We start from the raw sequence: 16,696 nt of genomic DNA on the forward strand, positions 1-16,696 counted from the left end.
AAATAAATTGCAATTTCTGGGGATATAATTTGGATCCTCTGTGCCGTAATTTTGCTGCTGTTTCTGATTTATAGGCCTGTTCTGTTATTATTTAAGTCTCTTATTATATTTGATGTTAAATGTGTACTATGCTATCACTTAAGCATGATGTATATGCACTCAGTACTGTAATGGCACATGGCCGTTACACTGTAAATATGTACCATGAATAGAGATGCTATTTTTTGCATGCTTTTGTACTCTAGAACTGAAGAGAAAATGACAATAAAGTCTACAGAAATGAGACGTGGCCTCAGTGGGGTTCCTGACGTGGCTCTTGCTGCCGGCTCTGGCAGGCTCTCTGCTGCTCCAGCCCTCGCTCTGCTTTTACTGCAGCAACCAGGGGCTTGCCGGGCTTCCACCGCTCCCCTCATCCCTGCCAGGCTTTTCCCTGGATGGAGGCTCAGGGACCCGCTGTGCTTTGGTACCGCATCCCCAGCCGTTACAGCATCTGGCTGTAATGTGACCTGTGATGTTTCCTTGCCTTAATTGCATTTGCTTCTGAAGAAATGTGCAATTTGCTTTGAAAAGGAGGGGTCGGGCTGGGCTGGAGTGAGCTCTGCGCGTCTGTGGAATCCACAGCAAAACCTGAGCTCGTCTGGTGCTACTGGGCAGGACTGGGTGGCTGGTCCCACAGTGCTCTGAGGACCTTCCTCCAGGTGAGGCACACGGAGGCACCGCTCTCTTCTGGTTCTTATAATACCAAAAAAACGGGGCGGGGGGAAGGTAAAGGTGATGTCTCATCACCTATCGTTGATGTTCCACCCAAGAACCACTAATACTAAACACAACCGTTAGTTCAGGGGTGTGGAAATTGCTCTCACCCTCTGAGTCTGAATGGACCCGAGGTACGAAGGACAGGCTGTGAACTGGCTCCGGGGTCCTGTGTGTCACTAAGGCGCCCTGTGCTTTGTTTGTTCTCCTGATGCCTTTGCGGCCTGTTCCTGAGAACCCCGATGAGGTGCCCAGGAGGAGCCGAGTCCCCTGAACGCTGGGTGTCCCCTCAAACAGCTCATCACTCGGGGGGGGGGGGGGGGGGGTGTACAGTGCAGGTTCCCTTTGGTTAAACAAACCGGGCGCAGCTTCTGATTCCCAGAAGCTGATTTGTTTGGCTTTGCAGTCAAGGGATGGAAATAGGGAGAACAAAACCTTTCCAGCCAGGGATGGTCTCCCATGTGGGTCCAGGTCCTCAGCTGCGCCCAGACAGCAGGAGGAAATGGAAAAAGGAAAAACTTGGATGTATTGTGTCCTCAAGCGTGTTTTTCCAGTGGAGTGGGGTTATTCGCTGTTGTGTTGTCAGGAGGGGATGGCTCTGGGGGTTGAACACTCAGGTTTGCCAGACGACCCACGTTGTTTCTAGGTGGGCTTTGCCATTTTACTTGCTTTGGTGAAGTCTCCAAGTGTGGCCGTAGCTTGGGAAATCCCTGACCTCCCTTTACCTGTCTCCCTGAAGAAAGCAGGAGCCCCCTTTGTGCCCTGAGCCAGTTGTTATCTGCCGGGAATCTCATCCCAGCACATCCCCATCCCCATCTGAGCCCACCCTCGCTTCTCCCCCGACAGCCAGCAGAGGTAACGAGGCGCGTCCGTGCTCCACGTCAGGATGTTGTGGCTTCGTTTTCCCGTTCTGCATGCAGTGACAGACTGCGCACCGAGATGATGACGGGTGTTTCCCAGCAAATCACCCTGAGACAAAAACCTGCTATTTAGTTTGGAAATGTTGAGCAAAAAGCACTTTGTGGCTCCATTACGTGTAAGGAAGGATCTAGCGATGACCATCTTCTGGGTGCAGCCCCGTTTAAAACACAGAGGGGGTTTTGCTTGACTTTTATAAGCCACGCAGCTTTATTTCTATCCCTAACAAGCCCAGTCTTTGTGTTTTTGGGAAGGCAATGACCCTCTCTGGGGGTGGTGATGAGGACGGACGGCTGCAGCTCTCCCAAAATGAGGGCAGAAATGGCCGGGGCTCGGCAGCTGCGAGGGGCACGGGCTGACTCTGTGTGGGGAAAGGGGGGATGAGCTCCATCCCCAGCTCCTGCAGGTCCAGGCAGCTGCTGAAAAATCACTTTAAACTTTTTTTTTTCCCCCTCCTTTTTTTTTTTTTTTTTTTCCCCTAGTTGGATTTCCTAACTTCTTTCTCATACTTCTGGCACACCAGCACCAAATCAGTGCCTGGAGAGCCGAAACCCCCTTTGGGGCCGGGTCGTTGAGTGCTGGGGTGATCCCGAGCGGCCGAGCCTGAGCGGGTACGGACGGTGGCGCCTTGCTTTGTGCCACGGGAGCAGCGATTGGCGTGATAAGCTCAGAAAAACATGCCCAGATGTGCCCCAGCGCCATAGTAACGGGGCTGAACCCGCTGCCACCAGGAAGGAAAGGAAGGAAAACCGCTCGGTGAGAGGGACCAGCGGGGGGGGCCCTGGTGTGTGAATGGGGACATCGAGGACTCGTTAATGCACAAACGCTTTTCCTGGTTTAATGCTATCGCCCGTTCCCACCCTGGGTGGATTAAGACCCCAGCGTTTTGTCAGAGAGTAAATAAAATATTGAAGTTGCGTAAGTTCTTGTTCCCCAGGGACGCGGTGTCCTGGTCCCACCTCGGTGGGTCACGTCGCCGCCACCACCCCGCATCCAGCCCCAAGCCATGGTCGGTGACATGTCCCAGGCCAGCAAATGCCCCCAGGGTTTACAGTCGTTCCAGGATCTCGCTGGGGACTCCATTTGGGTTTTGATCCAGCCAGGTAAATGGTTTGAAAGGCGCTCCCCCTCATTTTCTTCTAAATGGGCTGCGTTTCAAAATGGATTTCTTCAGCAGTAAATTATAATTTAGTGCTTATTATAATATTCATTAAGAGCTGACTTCTGCTGTAGCGTTGCACCAAATACTAATTATTAGAAATTAAGGTGACAGGAGGGAATAATATTCTGAATTGTGTAAGTAGGAGTAATAACAGCTTGGGAGGGATAAGTGAGGCAAAGCAGCGGGAGAATTTTCTTTCTGCAGGGAAATGAGAGGCGATAAAATCCCCAGAAGCCGCGTAAGGAGGCACGGCTGCCCGGGCAGAGGGTTTGCAGGGAGGTGATGGGCTGGGGAGCTGCCGGGGGACGGGGGACAGGGGACAAAAATAATCAGAGCGGCTGGTGGGTGTGAGAACTGGGGTGGGGAGGTGTAGGATGGATGTTAGGAAAAATTTCTTTACCGAAAGGGTTATCAAACACTGGAACAGGCTGCCCAAGGAACTGGTGGAGTCACCAACCCTGGAGGGATTTAAAATCCAGGCAGGCGTGGTACTGGGGGACATGGGTTAGTGGTGATTTCGGCAGTGCTGGGTTAATGGTTGGCCTCAATGGTCTTGAGGGTCCCTTCCAACCTGGTCAATTCTATGGTTCTAAGCAGACGAGCCCCAGAAGTGGGATCATCTGGTCCAAAGCATCCAGTTTTGGGGCATCGCTGCCTGGCAGGGTTCACGCAGGGAAATGAGCTCCAAAGGCTCAATCTTGTCTCAATGTTATTTCTCTAGTTCATTTGCTTAGTTTATTGTTTGGGGTTGGGTTTTTTGCCTCTTCAGGCTGAAATTAACTTTTCTACGATGATCTCCAACAAAAGATGGGAAGATGGGTCTGCTGGGTCTGATATTAGATGCTGGAGCGTGTCCTTACGAGCTGCAGGTTCGGGTGCTGGTAAGTAGCTGCTGTCTGGACTTTGGGCTATAAACGGGTGGTGGTTTTAAAGCAAAAGCCTGAGTCTTTAGTTACAGCCAAGGTGGAGCCAAACCGACCTCTGAATCACATTTTTGTCATTCCAAGTGTAGCCCCAGGAGCCGGGGCTGCCACTTAAAAATACCTGCAGCGTTGGTGGGATGGATGCGGGGCAGGGTGGACGGGGGAAGCAGCCAAAGCTGTGCTGGGCTGTGCGAGGGATGTGGCTTTTCCTGTCCCCAGCAAAGGGGCAGTGATCAGCCCTCAGATGACACAGACCCAACCAGGAGTATCCCCTTTATAAACTTCACCCTTTGTCGTTACCTGTGCTGCTCTGTGGCCGCCTCCAAGGCTTCCCTCCAGCAGAGGCTGTTTAATCCCCCTCCCTCTTTCCTTTGGTTTAACTGGGGGGCAAAAAATGATCTTACACGTGAAAGCGATCCCTTTGCTGCCCAAACATTTCAAGGATTTTTTTTTTTTTTGTTTTCTTCTCCTTGAGTAGGAAAAAGCTGTTTACCGTGTTCTTTTTCAAAGCAATTGCCGGGGAGGTCCAGCAAACACAGCCAGGAGCCGCCAGCATCAAGCCCTGACCGAGTTTCTTCGCTTGAGTAAATCAATGTTTTGCCACTAACGTGGTCTGAATGCCCATTTTCTGCGCCCCATTTATTTTAATGCCGGGGCTGGGGTGTGGGGGGGGGGGGTGGGGTGGGGGTGGGAAGGCCGCACCAAGGCAGCTCTCCGTAAATCCCAGAGAGGTGCTTTCACACCTCTCTGATTTTACGGGGTGTGGTATGCAAAGCCATTAGGGGACACCAGCCAGGACAACTCGTATCACCCATGGGGCCTCCCCGCATCCCTCCCTGCATCCCCCCCTGCCCGGCTGAGCTCTGTTTTTTTGGGCAGAGGAGGTTTCCCAGGGCTGTTCTGGGGAGGGGGGATGCTCTTGCTTAGTCTGGGTCAACCAAAATCCCTGTGAATGAAAATTTTTTTGCATAACAGGGTGGGTTTTTTTTTCATTGTTACAACAGGATGGTGTCGCATGAGCATCTCCTCCCTGCCCTGCGGGTCCCCCCAGCCCTGCTGCGGGATGGGGACGAGGATGGGGATGGCAGCCCCCGGCCACCGTGGGATTGCCAGCGAGGAAGGGAGCTGAACCCGCCGCCAGCTTGAGGTGAAGCAATTAAAGTGTGTAGCTGCCACCGGCGTTTCCTGCCTGTAATTAAAGCTTTTAATGAGGAGGCATATGGTAACCCTCCGGCCCAAGGCTGGCATTTTGCCAGGTGGGGGTTTATTAACGTCTGCTAATTACACCGTCATCAGGGTATACGTCGAGGAGGGCTGCGTCGCCTGACCCCGAGTGCTCAAATTGACTGAGAAAGCTGCCAAAAAAAAAAAAATTGCTTAATTTTATTTGTCTTTTTTTCCCCTTGCATTGGGAGCTGAACCCCTGTGCGTTTGCAGGGCACTTTGGGGACACCACCACCCCTGGGACACGGTGCCGGCTCCTTCCCCGCTGCCGACCCTCTCTCCGTGTGTGGGGGCTGCAAATCCAGCGGCACGTCCTCCCCGCAGCCACCGAGGGCTTTTTGTTCCCTGGGGTGAGTTTTGCTGAAAACCTGGTGTTCCCGGTACCCGCAGCGGGGCTCGAAGAGTTTCCCCATCCTGCTGGCATATCCGACTGCTGGGACGTCCCTCACCCTGATGAGCCTCAGGGCTCCCACGCATCTCTGGACCAGGAGTCTGTGTTATCCCGGTAAGAAAAGCGGTGGCTTCACTCCCCTTCAGCCTCAGCTCTGCTGCGGGGTGTTTACTGGACCCAGCTCACTTCAGCAAGGCTGTTTCCCCCTCCTAAAAAAGGCTTTTGGTAACATTTTGTACCAGCTGGTTATATTTTTTACCTTTTTTTTTACATGAAGTATCTCATTGAACACTGGAACAGGCTGCCCAGAGAGGTGGTGGAGTCTCTGCCTCTGGAGACTTTCAAAACCCACCTGGACACGTTCCTGTGCAACCTGCTCTGGGTGGACCTGCTCTGGCAGGGGCGTTGGACTGGGTGATCTCCGGAGGTCCCTTCCAACCCCATATCGTTCTGTGATTCTCAGCCTGGAGGTCAAAGGCATCTCCCACACCATTCTCCGGGGCACCAGGAAATAATTTCTTTTAAAATATTTGGTTGGGGTGGCTCGAAGGATGGGTGCGCACGTGGCAGGGTGTCATTTTGGGGAGCAGGAGGGTGCGAGGCCAGTGTGGGGGCGGCCCTGCCCCAGTTACCCACAGACACTCACACCCCCAGGGCTGGGTGCTTAATGTCAGATTTACTTATTAGAGATATTTACCCATTTGCCGTTACAGGGGACTTTGCCATCGTTGCCTGTTGTGATTTCCGCCTATCGCTGTGTTGTGCTGCTAAAGCAACGCCTGGGTGAATCCCAGTACAACCATCACACCCAGTACCGGCTCCCAGCTCACGGGGGGGGAGCACTGGAGAGGACCTTGGCCCCGCACAAGCTGCCTGGGGGAGAGGAGAAAGCACAGGTCTGAGGGAAAATGAGGGAAAATAAGAGTAAGTCCTCTTTAAAGGTAAATAAAGCATTAGGGTGTACGGACTCGGTACGTCCCGATCCGGGTTTGGGCAGAGACGCGTGAGGTTTCTCACAGCGTGTAATTCCCGAAGAAAAGTGTCCCCTTCTCATTAAGGGTAAAACTGATTTATCTGAGGAGACATTGGCAGCTCTTGGTGCGTGGGAAAGTGCGGGGAAGGGGAAAACCAAACCAGCCCCTTCCTCCGGCGGAGCCCTGGCCGGTCTCCTAGTGCCCTCTGCCGCCGGTATCCCCGGGACGGCGGCGCAGCCCGGCCACGGTGGCACTGCAGGCATCTTGGGGGGGGATGCAGGGGGGGCTCCTGCCCTGGGCTCGCTGATGGGGCTCCGGGGTTTCGCTTCGTTAGCGCTAATTGCGCTGTGACAGCGTGTTCAGTTCCGTACGGTTGGGTTGGCATCGGGTAAGGTGAGAGCCCGTGGGTGTCAAACCCCTCCGCTAAACCCGCCATGGATAGCCATTTCATCCACCAGTTTATTGAAAATGTTCTTAAAAAAAGACTTTTAATGCTTATTTGCAGTTCATAGGTAAGCATTTAAAAAAAAAATAAAAAAAATAAAAGCATTATTCCCTCTCATAAAATAATTGTTCAATTTCGTGCTGCCACACGTTGCTGAAAAACCCTGCGTCTCCTGGTGAGACTTTTTATTACCCTTTGGGAAGGATTATATGTGGCATCGCCCTTCTCCGTGTATCCCACCCCACCCTGCAGCTGGAGACCTTTATTCTTTAAATCAATTTTAGGAACAAAAACGAAGAGGAGAAATTAGGTCGCAGGGTTTGAATGGTGGTGGAATTTAAGAAGCCCCTCCAGAGGGGTCACGGCGAAGTCCCTTTTTTTTCCTTCACAGACCTGCTCGTCTCCATATGTTACACATTTCAAACAAACGGGCTTGTCATCAGCCCGACAGCATTTAATCCTGGCTGAGGAGAAGCCTAAGGAGCGAGCTCAGTGTAACCCATCTCCTGCTGAGAACCTCTGCGGGCTGTAAGCGGCTCTTACCTGTTCGTATTATTGATGTATTCATTGATTTCCGATACCTATTTATAGCGTTGATTTCTAATACACGCCACCGACAATTTTGAGGACTTCAATGACCGTATGGTGACAGCACGAGCTCTGGACAGACGTTACGCTGAACCGTGCCCCGAACAGGCGACGATCGATTGTTTCGTCCCCGCTTTGTCAAACCGGTGCTTGTGACTCCCTTGTGGAACCCTTCCCGGGCTCCTGGGGTTGGAGTTACCACCTTCGTCTCTCAGCGGATTCTTCAAATGCTCTTCTTTCCAATTTAGCAGGAAATGAAACAATAGCTACGTATTTGCATTCAGTTCAAAGTCTCGTGGCTGCTTTTCTGCAACAAAACCGATGCTACAAAATGACAATGCACCTTTTTGGTAAAACTATCTACAGTGGACACTGGATTAATCACATTTTCCTGCTCTTCAAACTTCAGGTTGGAGAACACTAGGTAAGTTTTAACTCACTAAGTTGTTTTCTGAACAAACACGTTAATTTTTACCCCATTCCCTATTTTTTCCTCCTGTGAGTTCTGGCCTCCGCCCGGACTCCAGAAAGCTGGAGCTGGACATTGGAAACTCATTTCCTCCACCAGTGGCCACCGAGTCTCACAGGTCTCCGGCCACACCTCGAGGCAACGTACGGCTGAAGACACCGCTCTTGCCGAGCCAGTTCTGTACGAAGCCTTCACAAGTCGGGGAAGAAAGAATTGAAAAGTGTATTTTATGCTCTTAATACTTTTTTATTATTTTATGGCAGTAACTTCTAACTTATTCACAAGTTTAATGTCTTTCAGATACCAGTAAAGTCAAAATTAGTATTAATATTTCAGGCTACGTCCGTGCAGCAGATTCCAAACCCACCGAGGCCAACAGAAAACCGCACGCAGAGTGTAACGTACTTTGAATTGAGTACAGACAGAATAAGGTTAAGTGATTTCAGAGAACCTGAGCATATCAGTCTTCTCACCATTTTTTACAGGAAAATCTGACTAACCATGAATAAAATGAACTTTGCTATTTAGTAGAAAAAGGACATTGGACAACAAAAGTGAAAACAAACAAGATGTAGATAAAGCAACATAAGCTAAAGTAAGACAAAGTGATCGAGTTGCTCATTTCCTGCCGTGGCTTCTGTATCTTCCGTCTGCGGAGCAGCTTGTCCTGGCTTCAAGGCCACACAAGCTGCCTCTTCACAACGTCTGGGGAATGCTAAGAAGCCCCGAAATTTCAGAAATGAGGTTGAAATTCAGTATTGGATGCAAACAGATCTATTTCTCATCAGAACCTTGACAACGGCGTCACTGTCTCACTCTTCTTTAAGGAGTTCCTAGCTCTTGGCTTTTAAAAGAAGGGCACCTCAGCCGTAAGAAGATGCTGCTGGTGCAAATCCGCTCCTTCGGGAAACTGGTACAAAGTCCCCACGTCCAAAAACGTCGACTCTGAACGGGTACCAGTCTGGAAACTCTAATTAGACATTCTTACAGGTTGATTGTTTCTTTTTAAGTAATCAAAATAAAGAAATGCTGTGCCGTGTTCAGAGGTAATGCTCCTAAGGCGCAGAGGTTATTCAACCCAAAATTTATTCCCAATCACCATTTTCAGAGTTACATTTCACAGAAAAACAAGGCTTTTTCCTCTCCCTGCTTCCCTGGGGAGGTGTTAAATAGGTGCAAACTGACACAGCTCAGCATCTTTCAGTCTGGACCCTGGCAGGGTTGGAGGAGTAAGGGATTAGGGGAGGCACTTCTGGAAAGATATGCCCCAATCATCTTAAGCAAGCTGTCTAAATGATTTCTGTTGTCTTGTCAGCATTTCCATTACAATAACTGATCATGCTTCTTTATTTTGTTGCTTTTCTTTTCAACATCTTTCAGCACATCTTGCAGTTTCTTAGAGTTCTGCGTCAAGAATGCAAAGCTTTCTTTGAAGTTGCTGGTCCCGTGCTCCCTACAGATATTGTCGAGCCCATCAAACCACTGCAAAATCTTCTCAAGCTCGGCCCGAACAGCGTCCTGTTCTTCCAGCTCCGCTCGCAGCGCCTGCCCAGCGGAGGCCTCGGCCCTGTACTGCTGCTGCAGCTGCTGGATCTCGTCCTGAAGCGCCTGGAACTGTTCTTTGGTGTAGGGATACTGCTCATGGACCTTGTCCTCGGGAAGGAGCACATTCTCAGGGATGTTTAATACCAGCTGCAGCAGCACTTCTTCCATTTTACTGAAGAGCTTGTCAAAGTGCTCCTTCATGAAGAGAAGGAATTTCTCCGTGCTTTTCCGGATTTGGCTGGGGCTGATTTTACAGCCGGGGAACCCATCCAGCTTCTTCAGGATCACGCTCTCCACCACCAGCATCATTTCGAAGAGGTAGTCCTGGAAGGCGATGTAGACGCGCAGCATGCACGTCTGGGGGGTGAAGCCGAAGAACTGCGCTTCGTAGGCCATGGGATTGACCGACATGGCGGCGGACGACGGCCGGTAAGGAAAGGAGAGCGAACCGCAGGCCCCGGGGCGGCGGGCCTGGCTGCAAGCGGGAGGGCCGAGCTCGGGGCTGAGGAGAAGCTGGTTCCCACAGGACGCTCAGCGCAGCCGCGGCCTCTCCCGCTGTTACCCGGAGCACCGGGGCCGTTCCTGCCGCTCCAGAGCCGTGACCGAGGCCGGTACCGGTGCTGAGCCGCCGCCCCTCCGCTCCGCCACCGCTTCCCGCCTCGTTCGAATTCCCTCAGGAGGGCAGCCCCGCCGGCAACCAATCAGCGGCCGCGAGGGTCAACAGGCCGCCCAATCACCAACCGCGCCAGCCCTCGGGGGGACGGGCAAAGCGAGGAGCCGGCGCCGATTGGCTCCGCCGGCGGCTGGCGGTGCGCGCAGGCGCAGACGCGCGGCGGAAGCGGAAGCGGCGTGGGGGGGGGAGCGCTAAGATGGCGTACCAGACCTTCCGGCAGGAGTACCTGCAGGTGCCGCCTGTGACGCGGGCCTACACCACGGCCTGCGTCCTCACCACCGCCGCCGTGGTGAGTGGGGTCGCCCCGGCACTGCTGGCCGCGCTCCCGCCGGCCCCGCTGAGGGCCCGGCCCGTGGGCGGTGGGGCTGGTCCTGGGCGGCCGCCCGCCCCCTGATGGAGCCGGCGGAGGGTGGCCGGGAAGGGGGTGTGAGGGCTGTTGGAGCCGTGCCGGCGGGCTGGGGAGAGGAGTGGGCTTGGGGGCCGCGGGAGGGGGTTACCTGGGACACCTACTCCGCCCCCGGGCCGGGTCTCTTCTCCCTCAGGGCCTTCGGAGCGGCCGTGAGACCTGGAGAGGAGTAAAGCACAAATAAATGATAACAACCTGAGGGGGGCTGAGGAGGTTATCGAGGCTGGGTTTTGCTAGAAAGCTTGGTGACTGAAGTCGTCTTGTGCTCTTTTTGACAGAGAAAGGGGATTACTTATTTGGGTGTATATCGCTTTTTGTTAGTGTGTTGATTTCAGCAAATGTTCTCTTATTTTTCAGCAATTAGAACTAATCACGCCCTTCCAGCTGTATTTCAACCCTGAACTAATATTTAAACACTTTCAAGTAAGTGTTTTCTAAAGTATGGGAGGTTTTTAAGTAAACGGTTGGGTTTGGAAGTGCTTGTCTTCTCAGAATGGAGTGTTGCAAGTGACTATGACTTTTCATGTTGAAATTATATCTTAAAAAAGCTATTGAAGCTGGAGTGCAGATCACAGTGTCTTAGCTTAGGTCTTGGATTCATTGACTGTAAAAGATGTTTCAGTTATACTGTTACTTTTATGTTTAGACAATAAAAATAAGTTCTCATGTTTAAAATCCTTGTATTTGTCTTATTTCCAGGTATGGAGGTTAATCACAAACTACTTATTCTTTGGACCAGTTGGCTTTAATTTTTTATTTAACATGATCTTTTTGTATCCTTCATCAAGTTTGTTTTTTTTCCCTTGGAAGGCAGAGCTCCAGAGTACAGGCATGTTGCTGTGCGTGCCTATAGGCAAAGGTTCAGTTCTGCTCCACCGTGAAGTTCCTGGGAGTTTAATGATGCCGGTTTCACTGGTGTCGGGAATGGATGTCAACAGGATCTCCTTCATAAGTTGTTGAGAATTTTGCCTTTTATTTTTGTCATGTTAAGACTTTGTTGTACAAGCCTGATCCTTCAGGCTGCTTCTGACATACGGGAGAAAATTCCAAGTAACATTTTTCTCCTGGGTGTAATTGGTCTAAAACTTGCGTCTAAGCTCATGTATAATTAATCCTTTTCTGCTTGGATCTCTCTTTAAACTCATTTGCAATCAAATTTTCCTGACCCGCAACTTCAGATATCGTTACTGCCGAATGCTTGAAGAAGGCTCTTTTCGAGGTCGGACGGCAGATTTTGTATTTATGTTCCTTTTTGGAGGACTTTTAATGACTGTATCCTTTTTTTTTTTTTAATTCCCATCTGCTTTAGTAAAGCTGAAGATACGTGAATGAGAACTGAAACCAGGATGTTACTTTTGTCTTAATCCTTAGATGATAATATATTTTGTTTGTAGTGCGAGGGATAAGAATATTTGTTAGGTTTGAATGCTTTGTGACAGTTGCTATTAAATACCGGACTGATCTTTCAGGCTTTTTACTGCTTGACAGGATTATGGAAATGAGATTAGGAGATAAGAGGGGACCGCTCAGGTGTGTAATCATGCTCAAGTTGTTTAAGAGAAATGCTGGTGCTTCAGTGATTTCATGCTAAATTATACTTTAAAGAGATTGTTCATGCTGCAGGAACCCTGAATCCTGCTATGGGTGTTGAATTTGAGTGACGGTAGGTTTGATTGACTTGAACCTGGGAAAACAGAGTTAGTAGTTATATGGAAAACACGGGATTACAGGTTAAGCTGTGAAATTCTTCTCAAGCTTGATCTCACAGCAATTACTGGGTGAACTGTTTTCTTTAACTGCCCATCGCAGGTTTTTGGCCTGTTTGTGAACTTGGTTTTCTTGGGTCAGGCATTCACAATAATGCTGGTGTATGTGTGGAGCCGCAGGAATCCCTATGTCCGGATGAACTTTTTTGGCCTTCTCATCTTTCAAGCCCCATTTCTACCCTGGGTATTGATGGGCTTTTCACTGCTTTTGGGGAACTCCATCATTGTGGATCTCCTGGGTAAGGAATTGCAAGAATCACAAAGATTTGTTCCTGCTTGTGTTTTATGTGAAACAAAAAAATGTGGAAAAACCAAAGTGCTAAATGCCTCTTACTTAGTAAATCTCATATAATGGTGCTATATTTATACCAGGCTTTTCTTGCTTTCTAAACACTGTAGCGTATTTTGTACTATAACAAGGATGGAAAGATGATGCTTTGGCTTTTTATTACTTGGAGTCAGCCTAGGTGTATAATTTGGTTGTGGGCATTAGACTATTGAAGTAAAATAGTTTTTATTACTATTTTTATCAATGGTAGTGAAGCCATAACATCAGTATGTTTCATAATGACAAGCAGTTTTCCTTGTATTAATGTCTTGTGGCGTAAGTTAAGCTTCTCATCTGATATCAATGTGCTTCGTTGTTTTTTGTATTTCTTAGATTTTCTTTGAAAGAATCAATGTGTGGTTTTGTGGTTGGTTTTGTTGGGTTTTTTTTTCCCCTGAAAACTCTACTGAAGCATTTGAAAGTGGTAAAGGAGAAGTATTGAAAATCACCATTTGACTTTTCTTTATGTACCAGGCATTGCCGTTGGGCATATATATTTTTTCTTAGAGGATGTCTTTCCCAATCAGCCCGGTGGTAGAAGGCTTCTGAGAACACCATCTGTCCTGTAAGTATCGGTGTCTTGATTTGGAACGGATGCAGAAAAAGTGCTTGCATGGAAAACTGTTTATAATTCAGTCACATCAACTCCTGGTGACTTGGAAAGTTTGAGGCAGAGCTGTGGTGTGTCTGTACTTGCTCTTTTAATTAAGTCTTGTGTTGCCAAACAAAGGAGGGAGGCCTTACAGGTGTGTAAATGGGAACTAACTTGTTGCGGAGAAAGGCTAAAGGCGTCTTGTAACCCTTGATTTCTTTGGTAACACTTTTTAGTCTTTGCTAACTGCGTTTCACCTGTTGGTGGCACCAAAGATACTGAGGTGTGAAGAGTAAGAAGAGTCCTGCCGTGTGTGAACAGGGTGACTGAGGCATAAATATAGCTAGTATTTTTTTCATCTATAAATCATTCTCTATTTCACAACTTTGGCAAAAGGTTTTGGTGTCTGTACTATTGAGTGGGGCTATTCCTACTCAGTTCCCTCTTGCGCAGAGGGCTGCCCAGCAGCCTGGGGGAGAGCAGTTTGCCTAAACCATAGGGCAGTTGAGACACTGGAAGTTGAGCTCTGTCAGACTCTTAGAATTGTCTAGAGCTGAATTGATTCTCTTTTTTTTTTTTTTTTTTTTTGGTTTGAACTGGACTCCAGAAGCCTGGGTAATTAAAATGTCATATTCAGACCCGTGCTTAGTTTAACTTATAGGTCATTCCTGTTTGATTGGACACATCCACTTACATGGATGGTTTATTTTTGTTCAGTATAGGGTTTGTCTTCAGCAAGTAATTGTACAGCTGATGGCTGAAGAACAGCTGTCCCAGAGCAGCTGCGCTGGGTGCTTCTGTGGGCCTGTGCTGATCTGACTTGGCCTTAGCAGCTGAAGGCTGTTTCTGGCGAGAGCTACCTTCATATAAATGCACTTTGGAGAAATCAGGTGTCTGACGACACGTGCAATACGTAATATTTGCAATTTCCCATTTTCCCAGGGGATGCAGGAGGAATCCCAAGGCTGTTGGAGCAGCTTGTGCTGTCTCAGTAACTCTCTTCCTCTGTGGAAGAGGTGTGAGCCTCTCTTCAGGCTGCCATTTAAAACCTTTCAGATGTCTGTGTGCAGAAGGCTGCTTCTGATTCTTACCTGGGTCTAGAATTGTGGAAATTTTTTTCCCCAGATAGTTTAATTTTCTTTGATGTCTTAACTGTAATCCTCTAATATCCCTGGTAATTTCTTTTTTCCTGTTCTGAGAACTTCTCTGAAAGTCAGGCCTGTCACTCTGAGTGAAGTAATCGCTTTAGCTATTCTAAGAACTGTCTTGTTAAATACACTTTACTTTTAAGATATTTTGTATATAATGATTGTTTGTATGCAGTCTGTAATGGGGTTTTTTAGTTTGTTTATTTCAAAGAATGTGCTCCACTTTTGTTTCTGGATAAACAAATCTACAGAGAGAGAACCTTTAAAAACTAGTTGTGAGAGAGGCAAAATAAGCTACTAGACTAAACATGATTTTTGTAATAGATAAGAAACCCAAGCCTCTAATGTCCCAAATGCAGGCTCTTCTGTGGATTTCAAGACTGCCTGTCAGTGCCTGCATCCTGCCTGTGAGACTGAGATAGTAATATATGTCTGTATTATATATTTATTATGTATAATAACAAATGCCTGTGTTAGACTCTTACTTTGTCCCCTTCTCAAGATGCCAAAAGCTCTTCAATATCCCATTCATGCTTTGCTCCCTTATCCTGTCCTGGGAGACCGTGCTGGCTGTGTGAAACTCTGCCTTATGCTGGAGGTGGAATTTTAACTTTCAGCTGAATCTTGTCAATCTCAGTTGATTTAGGCACATAATTCTAGACCTTCTTCTAAGTGGCTTCTAATTATACCCGCGTGTGAGTTGGAGATAAATCACGGCTGCTTTGGTAGGCTGCTTCTGAGAGAGGGGGCTGTAAACGTGTAGAATTTGAGCCATCTTGGTCTTATTGTGAAACATGTATTCTAAAGATAAAAGAAACCAAATTTCTGTTTTCCAGGAAAGCAATATTTGATACACCAGAGGATGACCCTAATTACAATCCCTTGCCAGAAGAACGACCAGGAGGATTTGCGTGGGGAGAAGGTCAGCGCCTTGGAGGCTAATCCTTGTCTGTGCCAAAACCCAGCGACAACTGGGAGAGACTGACCTGAATAAAGTTCCATCCTGGGGAGTCTCTCATTCCCCATGGCAGAAAGGACGCTTTTTGACGGCTCTATGGTTTTGAATACAAGCACTTTATGAAACAACAGTCTGATCCACAACACTTCCAGGCTACCAGTGTCTTTCCCAGTCAGGGAATTTGTTGTGCTGGTAATGAAAGTACTAATCCAGTGGAGCCAAAAAAACTGAAACTGGAAATGATTTCCTGTCAACTTCAGTTAACAAGACCATGAGTACTTGTTTAAAGAGATTTCTAAAGCATTTTTCATTTTTTTCAAGTTATTTGATACAGGAAACTATATGGGAAACTTTACAGGGGACAGAAACAACTTTTGGGGTTTTAACTCATTTTTTTTATTCTTGGATAAAACAGCTACAAGATGGTTGAAAGTGTAACTCCCTATTTCAGTGGCAAAAGAGGTTTTTTTTAATCTGAGATGCTGTAGACTCCAGTCTGGTTTGAATCTTAAGAAATACACCCTGCAGCATAACGCGAGCTTTGCGTTCTGCCAGTTGGGCCTCTGTGTGAATACACTTGAAGGCTGAAAATTTGATGGCTTTTTTTCCCCCCAAAGACTGTGTGTTCACATCAGCAGGTTCCTGGTTTGTTTGAAAAGGCAATTCTACAAAATCCAGCCCCACACACACATGCACACTTCTAACAGGCATTAAATGACTTTGGAGCACTAGGGAGGAAAACTTGGCTGGAGTCGGAACTGCTCAAATATCTCAGACGATGAGTTGAATAAAATGTCGTGTGGATCCTTTTTTGTTAATCTTTTTGTATAATCCTACAGTCTTGAGGCAGTTGGTGAAAAGACAGAGGTTGGAAAAAGCCAGTCCTTGAAGAGACAGCTTTAATGTGTGCTCAAGATGTTGAGTTTCTGGTATGTGTCTGACTTTTGTTGGGGGAGGACTGTGTCCAGCGCAGGTCGGTGACACTGAGTGGGGTTTAGCTTGAAGTTATGTTGATTATAAATATCTACATGAGGAGTTCAGAGCACAGTGTTGTATCATGATAGATAAAACTAGGTATTGTTGAAACTATTGTCTTCCTCCCAAATTTGGGAGGATAGGCTCGCCCTTCACGCACATGTGATCATCTTGCTTAGTCTCAGATTTTGCTGTTCTTAAAAACGCTACAGGTTTTTAACTTGTTTGTAGTGCAGGAGATGAATGTGTTGGGATTGCGTGGGGAAACGCTTTGTCCACAAGCAGCGTGTTAGATTCTGATAAACCAAATTGGTGAGTCCATTTGTATCTGGATTTTATCTGTTAAAAGATAATAAAAACTTAAGGGAGATTTATATTATTTTTTTTTCCCCAAAAGACTTTAAATCTTGCTCTCTGGGAGTATTAAAAATGTTCTGGGCAGTGTTGCTTCAGGGTAG

General features: G+C 48.0%; 2 protein-coding genes across 4 annotated transcripts; one reads left to right on the forward strand and one right to left on the reverse strand.

Moving 5' to 3' along the window:
* Positions 1-9,170: 9,170 nt before the first annotated feature.
* MIS12 (MIS12 kinetochore complex component) lies at positions 9,171-9,803 on the reverse strand. Its single transcript, XM_074160829.1, has one exon. The coding sequence runs from the start codon at positions 9,801-9,803 to the stop codon at positions 9,171-9,173; it is 633 nt and encodes a 210-aa protein (XP_074016930.1).
* A 446-nt stretch (positions 9,804-10,249) lies between these two features.
* On the forward strand, positions 10,250-16,639 carry DERL2 (derlin 2). 3 transcript variants are annotated; one of them, XM_074160593.1, is made up of 7 exons: positions 10,250-10,354; positions 10,829-10,894; positions 11,171-11,244; positions 11,650-11,743; positions 12,281-12,476; positions 13,040-13,130; positions 15,142-16,639. In XM_074160593.1, the coding sequence occupies exons 1-7, from the start codon at positions 10,262-10,264 to the stop codon at positions 15,245-15,247; spliced, it is 720 nt and encodes a 239-aa protein (XP_074016694.1). In that variant the 5' UTR covers positions 10,250-10,261; the 3' UTR covers positions 15,248-16,639. The 3 variants fall into 3 exon arrangements, with proteins under 3 accessions (XP_074016694.1, XP_074016696.1, XP_074016695.1); XM_074160594.1 differs by having other exon boundaries at positions 10,262-10,351; positions 15,142-16,610; XM_074160595.1 differs by lacking the exons at positions 11,171-11,244; positions 11,650-11,743; positions 12,281-12,476; positions 15,142-16,639 and having other exon boundaries at positions 13,040-13,072.
* The last annotated feature ends 57 nt before the right edge of the window (positions 16,640-16,696 follow it).

The sequence above is a fragment of the Numenius arquata genome, chromosome 18 (genome assembly GCF_964106895.1).
Source record: "Numenius arquata chromosome 18, bNumArq3.hap1.1, whole genome shotgun sequence".
NCBI classification, from domain to species: domain Eukaryota; kingdom Metazoa; phylum Chordata; class Aves; order Charadriiformes; family Scolopacidae; genus Numenius; species Numenius arquata.